The following is a 21,269-nucleotide window of genomic DNA, read 5'->3' on the forward strand; positions in this document are numbered from 1 at the left end:
ATATTGATGCCATGACACTATTTCCAGGAAAAGCTGCTTGGGGCCAGCCCAGGCAATTCCATTCTGCACAGCAAGGACTCTCAGCAAGCCAAGTGTGACATGCGAGCTGGCTCTGTGCAGCATCCAGTTCACACTTTTTATTTCCCATTCCTATAAGTTTGGGCATAAGGGTCTCCACTTGTGCAATCTAATTCCCAAATGACTCATTTTCATGCAATGAAATGTAAATGCTTTCTTCTAGGGCTTGGGGAGCTGCTGAGAAACACCAGCACAACTGCTCACAGAATCAGGATTTAGTCAGATTAAATACATATTTTTTTTTCTCAATCTTCTTAACATAGATCAGAGCTGCCTTAAACCAGATCAGTTCCCAGCCCAACTTATGTTGGGTCTGCTACTGAACTACCACTATATGTACTTAAGAGAGCAATGAGCAGGGTAAAGATGAACCTGGCACTGCCAAATGAACTGCTCCTATAATGACAGCCACCTGACAGGTGACTGTTTGGCAGTGATAATCAGTCTACAACATCGAATTCTGCCTTCACTTAAAACCAGATAATGCCACTGAAGACATTCAGGCCACATCTACATTAAAATCAGAGCAATCAAATTCTTCACAGCTTTGCTTCAACACACTTTGGTTACAAATGCTAACACTTGGTTTCTGCTTTATTTTGTGTCTGCTTCCCAAAAGGTTTCACGGCTGTTCTGGACTTTCCTTGAATATGCATCTGAAGATTTTTGCCCCATTAACCCACTCAGCATAAAAAACTATAGATCAGGATACAGGATCCTACACTCCAAACTCTTCCTGAAACATTAGGCACCATTCTGCAAACGGTTCTTCAAAATTATATATAAACAAACAAACACTCCAACAGGAAGATGATGCACAACACGAACCAGTAAATTAAGGCTTCCACTCCACAAAACTCCTCTCTTTACACGGCCCTGACAATGTTGCCACAGCATTGCACAGAACAACTTACTTTTGGCACATCAATTGCCACCTCCCTCATGGCGCTGGGCCTGACATCATTCATCCCCTGCAGGAAGTCATTGAAAGCAATCATCACTGACCCAGCCACCGCCTTGTCCCACAGGCCGGGCCTCTTCCCCAGCACTCTCCGCAGGGCGTACAGTCCTAGGGAAACAAAAGAACATGGAAAGAGGTAGGCTTGGCTCCTGGGGATCACGAGCAGAGTGTACCACATACAAACATAATGCAGCAGTGGAAAGGAAATGATGTTCAAAAGAGTGTCTCAGTGCTGGGCCTGAACTACGTCAAAGAACGTGCAAGACGCTTCTGATGAGAGAACAGAAAAAGGGGATTTAACAATCACAGACAGAATATAAGCTGTATCTGTTCCAAAAGACAGAACAAAACAGCCTTGTTCCTGTTTTCCCAGAGATGAAGCTCACAGGGTGAGCCCTCCAAATGTCCATACATTGATCTGAACACATTTCTAAACCACAGAGGAAGAGGGACAATGAACATTCAAGGACATGTTAAATCAATTCACAAGAAATCTGCAACTCTGCCCACTACTCTATTATCAGGACAGTATCTTCAAAACTTTTTTAAAAAACCTGATGACATTGCTTTAACTTCCATTGGAACCCTATTTTTCCATGTAGTAAGATGCCAGACACCTGCATTTTTCTTGATATGGAACAAACATTCCCTGTTACACTCAAAAGTTCTTTGTTCCCTTCCCTTCATTCCCTTACATTTTTCAAAAGCAGGCAGAGCTTTTACCCACTCTCTTGTTTGGGCAAATCACTCACATAGAGTATCTATATATTCTTGATACTAATTTTTAGTTTCCTCATATAAATCAATCCCTCAAAAGCCACACAATTCCCACCTACTCACACATCAATACATCAATACTTCTCGGGCAGGACCAAGCAGTACCGTTGGCTGCTCCCAGGCATTCCCAAGAGAGCAACTGCAGCCCCTGTTGGGTAAGATGCCCAAAAGCAGGATGCTTTCCCCTGTATAATTATCCCTTTTAAGGCCTAATATAATTTAGAGTTTTATTGTTTCTGCTTCTAATCCTGTCCTGGGACTGAAAATGTTAATTTGGTTTTTTTTTTGGTATATTATTACATGATGAGTATAATTTTATACACAGGTATACACACACCCAGATACGCAGCATCTGTTGCCATGTGTTCCAAAATAAATGAGGCACTTCATACCCCACCAGCTCACCTTGCATGACCATAAAAAGACAAACATTTGTTAAGTCTCTTCTATATTTAACCAAACAAAACATCAATTAGTGCTACATGAATGGACAATAAAAGGGATAAGCTGTTTCTGAAAATAGATGTGGTTTTAACTTTCAGCAGATTGTTGTCTTTTTTTTTCCTGCAGAGGCACTGGTAGACACAGACATGCAAAGTTTCTGACAATGACAGGAATTCTGCATTTCCTACAATATATACAACGTGTGAAGAGACATAATATGTCCCCTGTGAAGCAGTACAGCTGGTGTCTCTCCATAAAGTGCCAATTACAGCAGAGTCAGAGCACCTGCATCCAATAGCCAGGCTCTTAATACAATAACAGAAAGAAAAAAAAAGTCTATAATTCAGGTTTCCCCTTGCACAGAACATCCAAAACTAATAAGATACATAAATAAAAACATTCCATGAGGCCAAGGAGAAAAATGAAAATCTGGTCACCAGAGGACAAGTATAAAATGTAACTGACTCATTTCAACAGCTCAGGCAAATTTCATGCTATTCCTTGCCCACTTCTTCCCCGAAGAAGTCCATTTTAAGAAAAAAAACAGAACAACTTAAATGAGACAACATAGATTCACCCCTCCAGATTTAAAATTTATATCCAAATAAATAACAAACTCAACATGTTATTCCAGTATCATTGCAACTAGGACTTTGTGGGGTGAGAGTGAACATTGGGGTCCAATCTTGTATTTTCTTTCAGGGCAGTCAATTCACAGGAATCTCATTTAAAAAAATGCAAGTAAATAACATCACACGAAATTAAGGTATAGAGAAAACAAGTAGATATCTGCTTATTTCTATACCAATCCACTCCACCAAGTGCCAGTGCAGCCCAGCACTCATTTGATGCATTTTAAATGTCATAGTTATTTTTTCCCCCCCATAACATAAGTCTTAAAACCAAGCACGCTTATTTTAAAAATTGAGAAAGAACAGCAAATAAAAATGCCAAAGAAGATCACTGCTCTTAAAGTTTGTTACTGCTAGTGCTACGAGGAGTATGAGTGAAATCTCAGTCCTCAGCAGTGGGTTTGAAAGGCAACAGCCTTGATCCAGAACAGGAATAAAGAGGTCACAGCTTTCCAAACAAAGCTGGAATTCATTTCAGCATGTGCACGCACACGCCACTGCACAGGTCAGCATTTAATTGAAACAATGTTTTACATTAAAACAATAATAAAAAACATATTGGAAAAAGAAAGCATGATTCTTCCTGTTTCCTCCTGTTATCATAATCATTCTTTCCTGCACTTCAGATTGACCTCTAACAAGAGGGGTGGGAGGTGGGGGGGAACCCTCAGTAAGAGGAGAAGGATCCAGCCAGTGGCTTGCCAAAGGCAGGAAAACACATCCTTGTCTGGAGACTCTGAAAGATGGATTTAACGTGAGGAAATGCAGGGTAGGATGCAAACCCTGCTGCCAGAAGCAGCGCAGAGGCAAAGGAGGTGGAACCCTACAGCAAAGCCATGTTCACCACTACACAAATTATAATGCAGATACAAACAGGAACACCTCAGAAAACATCAGGCACCTCCTGGGCGTCTTCCACAGGGCAACACTTTGCGCTGAGCGTAATGTCACTGCTGTGAACTGACTCTGAGCACAGCATTTGTTTCAGCTCTGCTTGCTGCTTTTCAGATGTCACTTCAGGGTTAATGAGTATCAATAACCCTTTTGGCAGTGCCTGGGTGGGGCTCAGAAGTGGGCTTCCCCTATTTTATTCCAGTCCCCCATGAGGGGAGGAAGGACTGAAGCGTGGTTATCCTGCTGAAGGGTCAGTGGGACTTCATACAGGCACAGGAGACCTATTTTGAGCAAAGAGATAGTGAACAACACTGATCCTCAGTGATGTAGCAATGGAAAATCCAGACTTGGGGGGAAAAAAAAAAAAAAAAAAAAAAAAAAAAAAAAAAAAAGAAAAAGGAATAATAAGGCATGCATAATTACAAACAATGGAAAATAAACAGTTTGTTCCAGCCCAGCAACTGTGTGCTCTACCTCACCGACTCATCCTGTCTGTCTAGAACAGAGGAAACCAAGTGGACAGAGGGGAAAAACCCAGCAGAACGCCCTGTCCTGGTACAGATGATCCTTCTTTGGTACCAGGCTACGCACAAGGTCGATAGCAATTGTTTGCCTCTAAGATTTCAGCCTGGCTTGGCTAGGTTTTGGCACATTAGGTCATAATAACAAATATCCCAGCCTAAAAATAGACCCTACAGCACTGCTATATTTGTCAGAGTCTGTGTATAATTACACATCACTGTAAATAATGGAAAGCAGCCACATATATATATATATATATATATATATATATATACTTCAGGTTTCCAAAACAGAATATATATACAACACTTGAGGAAATAAACTGAGCCCAACAAAATTGTTAATTATGCATCTTTTACTGCCCATCAGCTGTTTCTTTTGCAAATCCACCCCGTCTGGACTTACTCTACCAGAATTCCAATACCAGAATTTGTACGTAGCTTCAAAGAAATTGTTATCTTCTTGTAAGATTGTTTACAAAGGAAATGTTTCTTTTTTCTCTGCTAATCTGGCATTTCCCTCCCAAATTCTTCTGGCCAAACCCAGGAGACACACACAGTTTCTCCCTGTGACAGCTGTCAGATCCAACACTACCTAGCTGGCAGTGGGATGCTCAACAGAAGGGCATGGATGGGTAAGATCCCAGCTTTCTTAAGGCATTGGAGGGGGCATCTTCCTCTGCTTGCACATCTTTACATACTACACTTCAAAATTTAACAGGTTAATGCATAGAAAAAGCATGTCATAAAAATCAATTTATAAAGCTATTTTAAACTTTTTTTTTTTAACCTGTATGTAAAACTGGAAAAAATCAGGAAGCAGAAACCTTGACTTTTTGTTCTCAAAACCATATTCTGCAATCTGTCTTTAGCTGCCAGAGCTATATGGGAAAAATCACAGAAGAACTTTCACGCACTGTTTCACAGGAAAGATAATGCCCTTAAATCCCTTGTAACCATAACACTGCAAATTCACTGGGCTAACCTGAGCACTAACCTACTACAGGAATTATATCCACGATTTATAGTCCTTCCTGAGGAGCCCTGGCATTTGCTGGAACATGTCTGTGGAGCTGCCTGAAAGCTGCTGAGAGGTGTGACAGGGGAGGGGGCAAGGCAGGCAGGCAGGCAGGAAGGAAGGAGGAACTGCATTTTCAGAACTTCTTTCGTAGAGGAAATGGTTTAGTCACAGATCAGGTACACACACACACACGTCATTTATCCCAACACTGTGACAACAGAGGGAAATAAGGAATACCAGACTGCCTGTTCCTAGCCTGCTCACAGACATAAATGTACCTAAGGGGGGGGGGGGAGGGGGGTCACACGTGTGAGGAGAAAAACAAGGACTTGCCAGGCTACCAAAACAGGCAGAAAGACAAGAAGCAACAGCTAATGCCTAATTGCCCAGTGTAATTGTAATTAGGAATGTTGGCAAAGGATACAGCTAAAAATTAAAATCAGGAGACTTATGAAAACTTTGCCTGAAAATGTTTAAGCTCTGACCCCCAATAGTAGCTAATCATTCTACATACAAATGTCTACTGCTGACTGCATTGCCACACATGAATAGTATCATCTCTTCCATGCCATTCAAGCTGCAGAAGCAAGAACGTGGTAATTTATCTGCCAAGACAGTTCATTTAAAATATTAGTTACAATTATTGACCAGCTCCTCTGAAAAATAATCCTTATTTCCTGCTTATATAAATATCAGCAGGCAGAATGGGATGTGCTTTAAGCAGATGATTAAGTATTCAACCCATAACTGTGTGCATGAAGTCAGCAATCCCATCATCCAATGAGCTGCAAGTTTTGGATAAACACACACTTAAAATTAGTTATGATGAAAACCGAAAAGTTCACATGCCCTAACTGCAAAAACAAAAATCAAGTATCATTACAAAACAAAAACAAACAAAAAAAAAAAAAAAAAAAAAAAGGGAGGGGGGAATACTTCTGTATCACATCTGTGCCTTTCAGTGCATGTCAAAATCCAATATTCTGCCCTTTCTGCAAAAATTTCCTAACACTTTTTTTGGTATTGACCATCTGACTAGATATGTTATTAATATTCCCCAAACTCCCACATTTTCTACATGACCTTTTCACAAAAAGGCAAGCAGCCTTTCCCACCTCATTTTGAGTGTCACATGGGAACCAGTACTCAGACAAGGCAATAGCAGATTGTTTGCAACAGCAGAGCTTCAATATTTGTTCCTGCTGCTAAAAAGTAAATAACAACACAAACATGGTATTTTCAGTCACTTTCCATAAGGGAATAAAATAATTATAGCATGTCAAGCAGTGCTTCCCCTCTCAAATCTAACTGCAGTCAGTTAATTTGAAGGCAAACCAAACACCATCCTGCAAAACAAACAATCCCATTGCCTTGGTCATCAACTGCCTCTGTCAAAATCTGCATTTTCAACAGCACCTCAAGACCATATTCCTACATTTAGCAGCATAATCCAAGAAAAATATCTACATTTGTTGCACACCCCCAGCAGAACCCAGGTCCAGACAGTGCTGGGAAAGATTCAGAATCTTAATGGCTTAAAAGAAAGGAAGGATATTCTTGATGTCTTAACACAGGGCTGTTTCATCAGGGCTTGCCTGAACTGAAAGGAAGAGCTCGATTGGAGATAGGAAGCTGGGAAGGCAGGGATTGAAGGCAGCGTTTGTCTGGCTGAAAGAGCAGTCAGGGGCTGCTCCTCGGGGTGCACAGAGCCTCACTGTTAATCACATTAGCCCACACGGTTCATGTTTCCTGCAGGTGGCCAGGCTACCACAACTGCAGGAGCTGGGGGGGAAAAAAACCACACAGGTCTAACAAAGAGACATTCCTGGGCTTCAGGGGAATTCACTTCCCCACCAATTAGAGGGAAAACCAGAAAAATCCTAAGAGACAGTCCTCTGGTTGATTTTGTTTTTTAATTCTTACTTTTAATGCAAGTGGATTGCAGAAACTCCTTTTTGGGGTGTAGAAAATACAGCAGGGAGTTTCTCAGCTCCAACAAAAAGCCAAGTACACTATTCTCCTAAATAAATTACACCTTTACAGACCTAATAGCCACATAAAATCAATATACAGAGCTATGGATTAAACAGAATAAAGCCTCTCCATCCTGTATTATTCATCGGAATTTAGGGATAATTAAAGGGGCAAACAAACAGCACAGACAAGATCTCCAAGCAATAGGACTCAAAATTATGAGCACAAGATAACAGACCATTATCACATGCCTATGAAAGTGGCTTCACAGATTCAGCAGAGTACTGCTGATTCATACTGCTCAAAGATGCATCTCAATCTCTTATTTCTCTAAGATTTTTTTTTTGTAACAGACAGCTCAAGCCAGTAAACCATTCTAATCCTAAAGGCTAAGCAGGGTGATACCTTTTTCAGGCAATTAAGAAACTTGTGATGCAAAACAAAGCCACCAGTGCCTCTTTCACAGAAGTCTCAAAGTCTCAGTGGTTACAGCATCCTTACTGGAAGCAAATCCATGTTCTTGCCAGAGTGACCACTATTTAAACAAAGCCATTTGTTCTTCCTCCCCTCATGATGCTATCTTATCACAGCTCAAGTGTTTTATATCAGCCCACTGAAATGATGTGTAATGAACAAGGATGTTCAAGATAAATTGAGAGTCACAAAGCAAATACTTCCTTTCTCTGTAAACAATATGACTGAATCCACTCCTTGAAGAAATCAAGCTATATTTATATTCACCCTCTTGAAATGCTACAGGCAGCCATAGAAGGATAAGTTTATAATAAATTGCTATATTTGGAAACCTTTGTTGCTAAGCATCTTCTAACATTCAGTACAGTTTATACCATTCATGTCCATGCTACATAATTAACATTTCATATGTTTTGGGTTTGTTTTTTTTTAAAAAAGAAGTACAGTGCTTATCTTTGCCAATAAATTAAAACCATCATAATTTTTTAGGGAATTAATAAAAGACCACATGGCAAATTAAATAAAGGAGAAGCAACAAGATCTCAAGGGCATACGAACACTGGCATTATACGCAAGGATATGGCAGTCTATCTTCATACACTCCTCTCCTTGAGATAAAACAATTCAGAAGGCAGCTGTTCACACCAAAAACCAGTCTACTAAATAATTTAGGATAGAGTAGACCTCTACCAATCTGAAGAATATGACTTTCTCAGCTACACACATAAATAGGCCCTTTCCTTGTCAAGAATTCCCCATACGTAAATCCCTTGGATGGTACTCAAGTCCTCGGGAGTCTACCAAGAGAAGCCTACTGCAAGCTGATGTCCATGGGAAGTGGCCTAGGGCTCAGCACGGAATCTGCAGGTTTATCACATGTGGCTGGCAACTTCTGGGGAAATCACAAGTATCTTGCTAGGCAGTAGAGAATCACAGCAAATAGTAATTTTTCCAATGTAGCCACTACAGATATTTTAACCTTGGACATGTAGATACCCTATGAAAAATCAGTTTTGTGGTTTTGTTTTTGTGAGAGACTAGAACTGTGGCTTCAGTGGAGAAAAAGGAGAAAAATCCACTAATATTTTAAAAATTCAGCAGATGAAATAAAAACACTCTTAGCTGATTATTATAAGCATCTCCATGTAAAGGTTTCATGGGTTTTAGTCACAACACCCTGTTTGGGAAAGTCCAGATCACACGGCAGAGGTTCTCCAAGCTTCTTGTCCTCTTTTCCTCTCCCTGCCCATCTCAGCATATACCACACCACAATTCTGTACACACCATAGTCATGGGGGCCTAGAAATATTCAACACAAAATGGGCATTACAGGCCCCCAAAACTTCTTCAAAATTCCCATGAAAATGTAGAGCTCCTGAAGAGAATATGAAACTTGCCTGTCTGACCCCAGCAGTACCACTAAGTAAACTGTGCACTGGAGAACAAACAACTTCTGCCAAAAAAACAGTTGGAATATGTTTAATTCTACAATGGTTATTTACTTTCCATTAACAAATGGTCTTCAGAATTACAGAGAGGGCAAATATCAAAGCCTTTATAATGAGGTATCTTAGGAAACCTGACTAGAGATGCAAAAGCCCTAGAAATACTACATTTACCACGTTACTAACTACTACACCCTTGGTTTATATAAGCAGCATATACACAATACATGAGTTAAAAAAAACAGAGTTGAAGTAGAAAGATAAGGAAAGATGAGTCCTCTGGAAAATGATCTAAACTTTGTATTAAGAATATAAACATATTTAGCTTGCAAATTTGCAGTGTTTCCAGCCACAAACCCAAGGATATAAATGGGGCATGAAGGACCCGAGAGTCTCCCACAGACCACAACAGAAATACAATCTGCAAGCAACAGCAACCCTGTGCCAAAAACTGAACATGTCTTCCTGAGTTCTGAAATCCTTTTTCTAAGCTGGTTTCCACATTTCACCTGTACTTACACACACAACAAATCTGAATGTGGCACAAATAACCTTAACATCTGTAACATCTGTGAAGGAATTCTTAACTCAGATGTTGTTGCAATACCAAGTACTTTGGACGTTTAGAAATGTGCAATAGTCGCCTTACCTGTAGGTTTATACCATGTTTTATGGTGTAATATATATATATGAAAAGTTATGTTCAATTCTAAGGCCTACACCACCAAAAAGGTTATTGACAAACTGGAGGCAGTTCAGAGAGAATCGACGCAATTTCTCGGAAGGCAGGAAGAACTTATTTATGAGGAAAGATTAAAAGAGCTAAATATTTATAGTTTGGCTCAGTAATGAATGAGGAGGTAGAGGACATGAGAACAGCCTAGAGATATCTGAATGGTGTAAACACTAAGGAAGGAGAGCAAACGTGTTATACAAGGATGTAAATAGAAATAATGGGATAAAACTAAACAAGGAAAGCTTAGACTGAATATCAGAGAGCATTCCTGGACAGCAAGTTAGCTTGGCCCACAGGAGAGTTTCTGAAGTGAAGCAACAGGAGCCCATGCATCTTGGAACAACTCAAAAAGCTAGACAGAACAGTGGAAAATTTGCCATATGAAGGAAACTTGCCCTGCTAAGGAGAAGCAGTAGATTATAAAAGACTTTGCTAAGTCAAACTCCAGTGAAAGCTTTAATATTTTACAAGGCGTTGAAAATGTAATATAAAAAACAGATAAAGAGCTTAATTGGGAAAAAAAAAAAAAAGAGAGAGAGAGAGAGCCTAACTAAGAACTTTTCTTAACGTTGAGCAACTGAAGTTCAGTTTATGCAACAGCTCGACTGACTCATGCTGCTGCAACTTCTTGAAGCGGAAAACTTCACGTGAGCTGCAAGGAGTTAACGGCGCTGGACTGCACTTTCCCCAGCAGAGGTCACCCCATGGTAACAAACCACAGGGAAATCTGACAGCATGGATTCAGACTCGAAGAAAGAAGCGCAATAGGAAGGAGACATCCTCCTCCCCTCATTCGCACCACTGGCTTTGGATGCAAAGTTCCTGGATAACACCATGTCCTGCAATCAGTCACAGGCAGATGCCTGAAGTTTTTTTATCTGTGTAGTGTTCGACTTGCACAACATTCCAGATTTATCTTCTAAGAGGTCCTCGTGAAGTGGGTAAATATCGTCTGTAATTTCATCACATGGGTAAGTAAAAGCCTCATCTGGGTCATGTTTGGAATTGAAACTACAACACTTCTCACTGAGAACTTGAGACTACATTAGTTAAGTGTTTACTATTTGAGTACTGAGACACAGGCAGACTGACAGGCTTTCAAAAACACAGGGGAAGGAAAATAAAAAGGGAGTTTACATTTTAAAAAATATTTTAATAAATACATACAAGCAGGGAAAAGAATTATGTTTTCCAACTTAAAACAGAGCTTAAAACACAACTGAAGCCAAGAGGAAAGCTCTAGAGGACAAATACTCTCATATATTTTTTTCTTCTTGATCCATAAAAACTCCACAAATTCATATTTGAGAACTATCCCTTAAAAATTCTGGAAGCTGGCAAGCAAAGACCTTGCTGTTCCAGGTGCCATCACCCCTAATAAAACATCTGTCATCTTCGCAGTCAGTTCTGATGCAAGAATTATCTGTGCTCTATACCACTGCCAGAGGAAGCTGTCCCGGTGCCAAAGGAAATAAAAGCAACCAGTACATGCAGCAAAATTATTTGTGAACTACAAGGGAGCAAATACATGTAAGCAGAGCTGGCCAATTGTATTTTGACTCAGATATCTGTTTTAAAGGGCTGCTCAGGGGCAGATTTAAGCTCCAACACTCAAACCGTGCAGACGCACTCTTGCAAAACCCAGGAACAGATAGAGCATCCTTGCAATACTTCATCCAATGAAAACAGAAGTGAACTCATGCTGAAGCATTCCCTGGAACATACTGAACCCTGGCTGCATGATGCACGGGTAATTACCCAGGGCTCTGGCTGTTTCTGAGGCCAAGGGCCACGTTCCAGCCCCTGGCTCAGGGCATGCTCTGCGGCTCACTCAGCTCCGCTGCACAACCTGAGCCAGGTGCACGCAGCGCTCTCACCCCTGCCAGGAGCTCCTCATCGGCAGGAAAATGGAATACAGGCACAAAATATGGAAGGGAGACACAGGAAACACCATTGAGGCCTCCACAGCCTGGGAACAAGGATCCGCAAGATGAGCTGTGCAGGCAGAGTGACTTGGGATTTTTGTGTGCAAGGGGTTATCTAAAGAGTAGAAGAATTCTTAGGGATGTTAGTTAACTCCCAAAACCATTGGTTTACTGAGAGAGAGCAAGCTAAGACCCTAGAAATGGCACGGGGGATTCCCCAGGGTTATTGAATTTTTCCCATCTGCCTGGGAAGGGACCCACTTCACTGTGTTTTCTTTGACACAAAAATTAATAAAACCTCAGTGTTTCAAAAGCTGTTAGTACAGACTGCAGATTTTTTTTTTCTTTAATAAAGAGACTAACAGTGAAGTAATACCCTAAATAAGATAAAAAAAGCCTTACCTGCCTCCTTGCACAAGGCTGCCAAGTCTGCACCCACATAACCATATGCGCTATCAGCCAGATGTGCTAACTGCTCCGCTGTAAGCAAATGGGGAACCTTCTTGAGCAGCTTCTGGAGAATGTCCAGACGGTCCTGGGCATTGGGAATTCCAATTTCTATCTCCTTATCGAAACGCCCCGGCCTGCGCAGCGCTGCGTCGAGGGCGTGAGGGCGATTGGTGGCTCCAAGGACCAACAGCTGCCCTTCACTGCCTTCCTGAAGGCATCAAACAACACAAAATAGCATTTTAGAAGTACAGTTAAATGTCAAACAGATAATACAAGAGGCGCTCCCACTTTAATTCTCACGAATCTGCTTTCCTAAATCAGCAAAGTAAGAACCAAGGAGAGAAAAAGAAGGGCTTAAGCTAAAATGCATTGGCACAAGAACAAAATGGTATCAGCAGACCTTGAATAAACAAGGTTGGGAAACAAATCAGTTCAGGTATCAAACCCAGAAGAGACAGGAGGTTATAAAGCTTCCTGTAGGTCCACCAGGAAAAGCAAGGTCAAAAATATTAACCAATTTCCTTAAGCTCTGCTTCTTCACTTTTACAGTGAGGCAAGATCAGTTAGGAGGTCTCTTGTAAGGTCATTCTCTTTTTGTGAATGAAGCACTTTTTCCAGGAAGAATATCCACCAGCCTTTGCCACCAAAAAATATGTTCTGCCTGTGAACAATTCCAGACTGGGCAACTCAAACTTCCATGCAGGAAAATAATGAGAAATTAGCAGATTACATAAACAGAATAAATTTATTTTCATAGTCAGGACAGAGTTCTTTCATTTTTCCCATGAACAGTCATAAAATAATAGATGAGAGATTGCCAAACTTTATGGGCTTAACCCATAATGTACTCAAGTCAATTAAATTTACTGTTTCTTTATTAGGCTTTTGTTTATGCCATGCATACTGCTCTGGCAATCCTGAAATAGCTGCTGTTGCCTTTAATCATGCAGTCTACATATCACCAGAAGTATTCAGATGACTTTGATTTCAGAGCAATTAACAATACATGGTTTCATTCAGCGATGGACTATCACTGAAATTTCAGTTTGATTACCAAAGCTACAAGAGGGGGAGAAGGCAAGGGAAAGGCAGCGAATGGAAGAGACCTACTTTCTTTTAAACTAACAGTTTTCAGGATACATTCCTCTCCTATGTCCTCTGCTTAGCATCCAAAAAAGCATTAGATTATTCTATAAAGTCTCAGGTAAGTCTGCTTTCTTTCCCCACAAGTGATACATCTCAAATTGGCTCCACTGTAGAAGCAATATTATTTTGTCCAGTGAGTTCCCATGTACATTAATTGTCCCATTAGATTCAACTTACTGAGCCAATGCCATCCATTAATGTCAGCAGTGAAGCAACAACTCTCTTTTCCACTTCATTCTGTGCCCCTTCTCTCTTTGGACAGAGTGCATCCAACTCATCTATAAATATAATTGAGGGGCGACTGAGGGGAAAAAAACAAGGGAAAAAAATGTTCAGGTGCTTGGGAAGATTTGAAACACTAAGGCAGAGGAAAGCTGTTCATGGAAAACATCTAGTTCCTACAAAAACTAACAAGCATCCCACTCCCTTAGGTAACTGGAAGTTTCAATCTTGCATAGTGTTACTCAGAGAGAAAACTAAAATAATACTGTATTAGTCAACTAACACCTTCACTATGCAATGGTCTTTCTAATGTACTATGAACACCAGTCATATGGAAGTCTAAAGTACGCCTTAGCCAGGCCTAACAAACATTGGCAAGATGCGATCCCTATTCCAAAGGAATGCTATATCCAGTACCAACACCAACTCATTTAGAGCTGGCCTCCAAAGGTGAACTAGAGGAAAATCTGGATCCTGGTGAAACTCTAGCTCATGCTTCCATCTGCTGAAACAAGCACACAATGCACTAAATGACACAGGTCTGGCAATTTGGCACCATCCCTAACAGCCCCTTAAAAAGGGCAGTGTCCAAAAGGATTTAAGAAGCATCCTAAAATTTCACTGCTTTCCTCCTAGCTAAGCTCTAAATAAACAAATTTATTTCCTTTTAAAAAGCACTAGACAAAAAAAAAAAAAAAAACAAAAAAAAAAAAAAAAACCACCTCACAATTCAACGCTTCTTGCAAATTTTTTTTTATAAGAACACTAAGGCTGGAACTGATACTGCAAACAAAATTCTCCAAAGGGACATACCAGAGAGAAGCCTCGGCGAATATCTGACGTAACCTTGACTCAGACTCCCCATAAAACCTGTGAGAATAAAAATATTTCAATAAAAAACTTGGGAGTTTTGTCTTTTCCAGGTAACTTGGAAAATTCCTGCTTGTAAGTCACAAAAAGCTGCAGCGCACACTTTCAAATCCTGAAGTCTAAGCAATTATCTACAATAAGCATTATTTCCACAAGGACCAGAAATTAAGGTGAAATGGAGCACAGTCCAAGTTAGAATCATTAGAGATAAAGGAAACCACTTCTTTTCTGTGTTAGAAACAATTTTATCTACATTGTTGAAGAACAACAAAAAAATTACTTCTCTGGAGACATCAGTGCGTGCAGTGTCACCTTAACTGCAAATATGCTTTAACAAGTTCCTTTTCTCATTGCAGAACTAACCTACAGGCAACTGCAGGTGCAGTTTTAATCCCCTCTTTAATTCAGTCCACGCCTTACACAAATTTCCTAGCCAAGTCCAGTAAACCTCTTTTAATACAAGAAACGAAAGCCTGACTTGAGAGATCCCTTGCCCATTTGTTTTTGCCTCTTTTGGGCAGGTAACCCACAGCAAACACTACATCCCTCCACAAAGGACAGATGCCAGGGCATATTTTGGGCTACTACATTTACAGAATTGATGAAAATAAAGCAGGTGGACTTACTTGCTGATGATCTCAGGGCCATTAATGACAGCGACGTGAGCACCAACCTCGTTTGCGATGGCCTTGGCAATCATGGTCTTCCCAGTTCCTGGAGGGCCATAGAGCAGCACTCCTCGAGGAGGAGCGATCCCTTGGGACAAGCACATGCAGGCAAACAGAGGAAAGAAGTTACTGGTGATAAATGCCAGGCCCAGCCTGCACTTGCACATTTCACTGTCCCTGTTACTACCAATACTAACTCAACTTCAGCAATAATTCCTGTAACGGACATGTCGTTATGATGGATTAGGCTTTCAGGGAAAAAGGTCACTCTTAAATGGGATATTCACCTACATTTTTTATTTTTAATGTCCAAAAGACTCTCTTTAAAATCACCTATTTAAATCATCCTATTTTTCAGTAGTTCATTATAACGTCCACTGTGTTTTCTCAAAAAAATTACTAGACTGAGTACTTAATGTCCATGAATACACACTTTAAGTTATTCATGATTCTTACAGTGGCATTATAACAAATTTCACACATCAGAAAACCACTTCTCTTCAACACTCCAAAAAGTTCTAGAAATACTGTGAGAATTTTGTAAGAAAGTATGCTTACAAGATGATGAAAAACACACATTAAAAGGATCAATCTGCCTATTTAATGGCAATGTTAAGGGCCAAAAGAGACAGAAACATTCAGGCACAGAACATAAGGGACTTTGGAAGAACAAGGCACTGCTGTGAACAGTTGAAGCTGGACAGAAAATGCAGGTTAACTGCAAGAAACACTACTGTGATCCCAGGCAAAGAGCCCACCAAAGAAAGTTTCAGAGCAGCAAAGCCAAATTAAATGGGCATAAAAGCCAAAAGCAGAAGTTGAAAAAACTAGAAAGCAAAAAGCAGAGACAAAAGTTTGACAGAGGCCTGACCCCAGCACAAAAGACACTGCTGAAACACAACCAAAGAAACATCAGGTGGGACTGGGAATCAGACAGGGAATTATGCCTCAAGGGCAGGCCACAAGCCCAAATCTTAGAAACCAATACACTGGAAAAGAAAAACAATTATCTGCCCTCGGACAAAGGATAAAAATAAAAGCATCTCTACCAACAGGTTCCTTCAGAGCAGTCCATTAAAGCACGTGCTGCTCCCTCCTGTGGCGTTTCTGGCACTGGCAACACACGGGGCTGTGGAAGCACAGCCTCAGCTCCAGCCTCACTGCCCATGAGCAGACAAGGACTCCCAGCGTTTGGATGGGGGCCAAAGGTTTGTAACAGCTGAGAAAACATCACCATCCATCAGGTGATTAGTAGAGAATCTGCTCAAGTTTTAGGGATTAGGGATAGAGAACACTCATGCTGAAGCAAACCCTGCTGCCACAAAATCCACCACGTGGCGATGCTGGGGTTGGACCAAACTGAGCTGGAGCACTCAGGAATGGAGATACCTCACAGCACCTCACTGACACCTGTGGATCATGGCCAGGAAATAGCCACCTGTGTGCTGAAATCACCTCCTCTCCGAAGCATGGGTGCAGGAAGAGGTCAGAGAGAGAAATAAAGGGCCTCCAAGACAAGATATTAAAGAAATATTTATAGGTAAAAGAGCCCTGTCTCACAGTGATGCACACTTCAACAAGGTACATAGCCATTTGTGATAGATACACAGCACAGAGTCACAAAAATCCTCCAAGTTTTTATATATATATATCAGCTGTAACTTTACGTATGGCAACAGTAATTGTATTTGGGTTTCCACCCTGTAAGTCCACACTGAGCAGTCTGAGTAAACAGCCTCAAAAGACCTCCTTAAAATTTTGCAGGAACACAAAGGGATAAAAGCAGCAGAAGAATTAATTTGAGTTTTTCTCCATTTAAAAGATATGATTGACTGAGTCTGCCAACACAAAATCTTGCGACAACACAAACAACTGCACCTTTCAAGTGTCCAAGTACAGAAGTCTTTCCTATTTGCTATAAATTCTGCTCATGCATGCCTGAATTTTGGTACAGACACACATTTCTTCCCTGCTCAACTGTTTTTCACCCAGGCTAACCAAAACATCCTCACAGTAGCCATACAGTGTAATTATAAAGCAGTTTGACATTGTTTCGACACACAAGTTTACCAGTTACATGAAATTCAGTGCATAATCCTGGAGTAGCTAGTGGTGGTTTTTTTTAAAAATCACATTAAAGAAGAAAGTTAATGAAGAAAGCCAACTCTCAGACATCATACCATAACTCTTGAACAGCTCAGGTCGCTTCAAGGGCAGTTCAACAGTTTCTCTAATAGTTCTAAGCTGGCTGCTTAAGCCTCCTATCATGTCATAGGTGACCCGGGACTCGCACTCGCCATCCTCTGCTACACTGGCCCTCGCTTCAATAAAATTGACTTTAGTTCTCAAAGAAATGAAGTAAAAACAATCTGTATTGCTCATTGCTCCGATTTTGCCAGTTAGTGGGAGTCCCTCAGGGTTGCCTTCCCCAGCCAACTCCAGATCTTGGGTGAGGTATGCTCCATCTCCTCTGCTGAAGGATTTGTCCCCATGCCCGGAGTCTGGAGCGCCGGGTGTGACCAGCAAGCCTGGATCCATGGCTATGCTCGGGGTGCTCATGGAGGCACCCTCTGGAGTGTCACCAATGTCCATCCTGCCCAGCTGTAAGGACAGGCCTAAGGCACTGCTCTCCAAATCAGACCTCTCGAGGTCTGGCTCGTTGGAATCAGCAGGAATGGTGCTGCCCTGGGCAGTCAGCTCTGCACCGTCAGTCCCCTTCACTTTCATCACCACGATGTTGCAAAGTTTGCCATAGTAAGTGAAAGCCAAGAGGTTTCCTGGCAGGACTATCTTCCCATCTATGAGAAGGTTAAAGAAAAAAAAAAAAAAAAAGACAAAGATGATGCTATTTCTATCTATTTTGGCAGCAATTAACACTCAGACATTCTTGCATCAGAGTAATTCTTTATCCGGAAGCTTAGAAAGTGCTACAAATCAACATAACAAGAGGTAATTACGAGGTAGTTTCAGGTTCTTTGAATGATCCTTTTGTGCAGAGGTAGACTCCACTGGATAAACATTCATCACTATCATATGTAATCTTCCATTCATAAACTTATCATTAACTTCAGCTTTTTAAATTTCATACAAAGGGAAGAGTTTGGAATTAGTATGGTGAGAAGTAAAAAATTTGTATCCACTGCCTTGAATAACTTACCTTGCTTTTTTGCCTTACTTAGTACACCTACCACACAATGAAAAGCAACTTTACTTATTTACCACCAACATATAAAAAGGGATTCAGAGACTGGGATTTCAAGTTAATGTTGATCCTTTAACTTGATATTGATGTCCAGCAGTGCACTGTTTTCCTCACAGTGCAAAGTAAACTCTGAAGGGCACCACAGTATCAGCCTGAGGGCTGTCAGTGGGTGCTCAACACTCCCAACTTGAGCCAGCAATACAAGTAATGGAAAGGAGAAATGGAACCACAACTAATGCAAATTAGATATTTCCAGTGTGACATATTTAGCCCTAAACAAAGTGTGAACAAAGTAAGAGCCCCTATTTTGCCATAAGCCCTTGGTTAAGAACTATTTGCTCTTGTATCCAGAGGTATAAAAATTGAATAGTCCAAAGAGAAGCAGCAAAACTCATACCAAGGTTTCTCAGCAGACAGACACACATTTCCTCAGCATTAACGGTGGCATCTTTGTCCCTGTGGTAGGAAGGGAAAAAAGTGGTTTTCCAAGCACTCAAAAACAAAACCACAGTCCACAGCACTTCACAGTCTTCATATCATATGGACTTTATCCTGAAGATATTACAGTAACAAAAGAAGTGTACTTATTTAATCTGGGGCTAGTTTTGCTAAACAAAATACTAAATTATATTTATCATTTCTTAGGATCACAAATAGGCAAGGCAGGTGTATCACCTGTCCAGGCACAATAATCACTGCTATAGGTACTGAATTGAGAAGAATTTCTATCAGGCAGGTCTCTCTCAGCCTTGCAAACACACACAACTTTTACTGACTAAAACAGTACCTTGAGCACTTGCACGTCCACTATCAAAACGCTCCAAGTTTTCCCATAAAGCATTTTCTAGTAATTTATTTTGCTGACTCGGAGCTAAAACTCACTCTAGCCATTCTGCAGATGTAAATCCGCATCAGCACTCATCTGTACACCAAAAAGCAGCAGCACCAAAGGCATTTAAAGGAGAGGCAGCTGCTGCAAGTGTGAACAAAGGGGGGAGCCCTAAGTCTGCAAATGAAAGCCATTCCTCAATTTTAAGGCTCAAGCAAGCAACTTGATGGAAAACAGGTGTATTGAGTTAATTTAGAGAACACCTCTTAATATATCATAACCTTTGCTGATGAGTAAACACAGTTATGTTGTTGGAGTCTGGAGTTGAGGATTGATACTTTTAAGTGAAGGAAAAGCTAAATTATGCACACAAACATTGCTTAGAGGTATTTAATTTGCAGAGAATGAACTACACCTGTAGAGTATCCAGAAACCTAGGAAGCACTTGAACAATTGGACTTCAATTTACTCTTTTAATATTTTTTGTTCTTGCTTCTTACATGAAACTATGGCTCTTTGGACATCAGGAGGAATTTCTTCAAGGAAAAAAATCTGTAACTAACTGCCTGGGAACTGTGATGTTAATTTAAGAGCCAGGTAGTAACTTATAAAGTAACTTTATTTAGGAAATAACTATAATCAGACTCTGCAACAACCCAAATGCCCACTCAGTGAAATGACAAGAGAATGACAAACTTCGAAGGGAAGAGGTTGAATAAAAACCTCAAGCAGGTTGTAACAAGTTCCATACCTCAACTTTACATCGACTTCCTCTGCCTGGATGACTGCACCAGTCACAGGCTGCACAGTGATGGCATCACCTGGATTTACTTTCAGGTTCTTCTGTGTGGTTTCACCCAGCCCAATTTTCCCCCCTGGGAAGCCTGTGGTGGGCCAAGCAGTACAGACCTAGGAAGAGTTTTCAAAGCACACAAATGTCAGTCAAGGTCTTGCTCCTCTCATTTCCAGTCAAGGTAATAAGCAATGCTTTAACATGAAGGATTAGGTTAAAACCTGGTTCCACTGTGCAACACGCAAGGGGCACTGAGCTCTTAAGATTTGATCTTAGACACTTTAAACTGAAGGGGTTATATTTTGCCTACAAATGTGATAAAAAATTCCACCACGACTGTCTGTCTACACATTCTGCAGATGACTCAAAAGCGTACACTGTGCTGATTAGAAAATGAAACACCATCAGTGAAAAAGAGATGAGCAAAGAACACATTCACCATCTTTCTCAATGCACGATCCATGCTGGTTCCATTGAGTACAACAGACACGCGCTAACAGCACGACAAAAGCACTTTAAAGGGTCAAGAAAGGGTCTCACCTCCTGCCGCCCATCGGCGGAGGTGAGCAGGGCCGGCCTCCCTATGCAGAGACCCGCACATTTCATGCTGCTCAGCGACAGCTGCGTCAGCGCTCTGCGCAGCATCTTCGGCACTTTGTCATCCCCTAACGTTTCCAGGAGAAAAAACAAAACAAAACAATTTTTTTTTTCTCCCCTTCCCCTCAGTAAACCCGGCGTTTCCCACGCTCCCCGGGAAGTGCAACCTGGCCTGAGGGGAGCCCGCGGACCCCCCGGCGGGGCTGAGAACGCGGGCGGTCCCTCGGTGCCGCACCGGTACTGCCCCTTCTACCTGAATATGAGTAGGTTTCATGGGGGCCTGGACTGACAGACCCCTCCGATCGCGCCTTCCTGAGGCGCCGGGAGCGTGGCTGTGCAGGGACTCGGATTCAAAGGAGGCGCCCTGAGCGCGCCGGGCTGAGGCGGCCGGGGCTGCCCGTCCCCGCCTCCCTCATCCCGTACCTGCCTCCACGGCCTCGGTGACGCGCAGCACCAGCGGCCCGCCCGCGGCACCTCCGAGGGGAGCATCCTGCGGGGAGCCGCCGCCGCCCGCGGCCGGGCGCCCCTTGTTCTTCCTTCTGGAGGAGGAGGCGGACATGCTGGTCAGGGCGGGCGCGGAGCGGTTCCGGAGCAGAGGCCGGCACCGCCC

The 21,269-nt window shown here is 41.7% G+C and overlaps 1 protein-coding gene across 1 annotated transcript in view; it reads right to left on the reverse strand.

Moving 5' to 3' along the window:
* Nucleotides 1-21,218, reverse strand: part of AFG2A (AFG2 AAA ATPase homolog A) — a gene marked incomplete at its 5' end in the record, with an annotated part of 172,416 nt that extends 151,198 nt beyond the window's left edge. The window contains 10 exons of the mRNA XM_083861281.1: nucleotides 993-1,147; nucleotides 12,285-12,540; nucleotides 13,656-13,779; nucleotides 14,514-14,570; nucleotides 15,197-15,326; nucleotides 17,419-18,036; nucleotides 18,838-18,896; nucleotides 20,021-20,178; nucleotides 20,603-20,727; nucleotides 21,083-21,218. Of these exons, the coding sequence (XP_083717407.1) occupies nucleotides 993-1,147; nucleotides 12,285-12,540; nucleotides 13,656-13,779; nucleotides 14,514-14,570; nucleotides 15,197-15,326; nucleotides 17,419-18,036; nucleotides 18,838-18,896; nucleotides 20,021-20,178; nucleotides 20,603-20,727; nucleotides 21,083-21,218 (1,818 nt within the window). The remainder of the gene's footprint in view (nucleotides 1-992; nucleotides 1,148-12,284; nucleotides 12,541-13,655; nucleotides 13,780-14,513; nucleotides 14,571-15,196; nucleotides 15,327-17,418; nucleotides 18,037-18,837; nucleotides 18,897-20,020; nucleotides 20,179-20,602; nucleotides 20,728-21,082) is intronic.
* Nucleotides 21,219-21,269: the final 51 nt, after the last annotated feature.

The sequence above is a fragment of the Zosterops lateralis genome (genome assembly GCF_965231275.1).
Source record: "Zosterops lateralis genome assembly, chromosome: 5".
NCBI lineage: Eukaryota > Metazoa > Chordata > Aves > Passeriformes > Zosteropidae > Zosterops > Zosterops lateralis.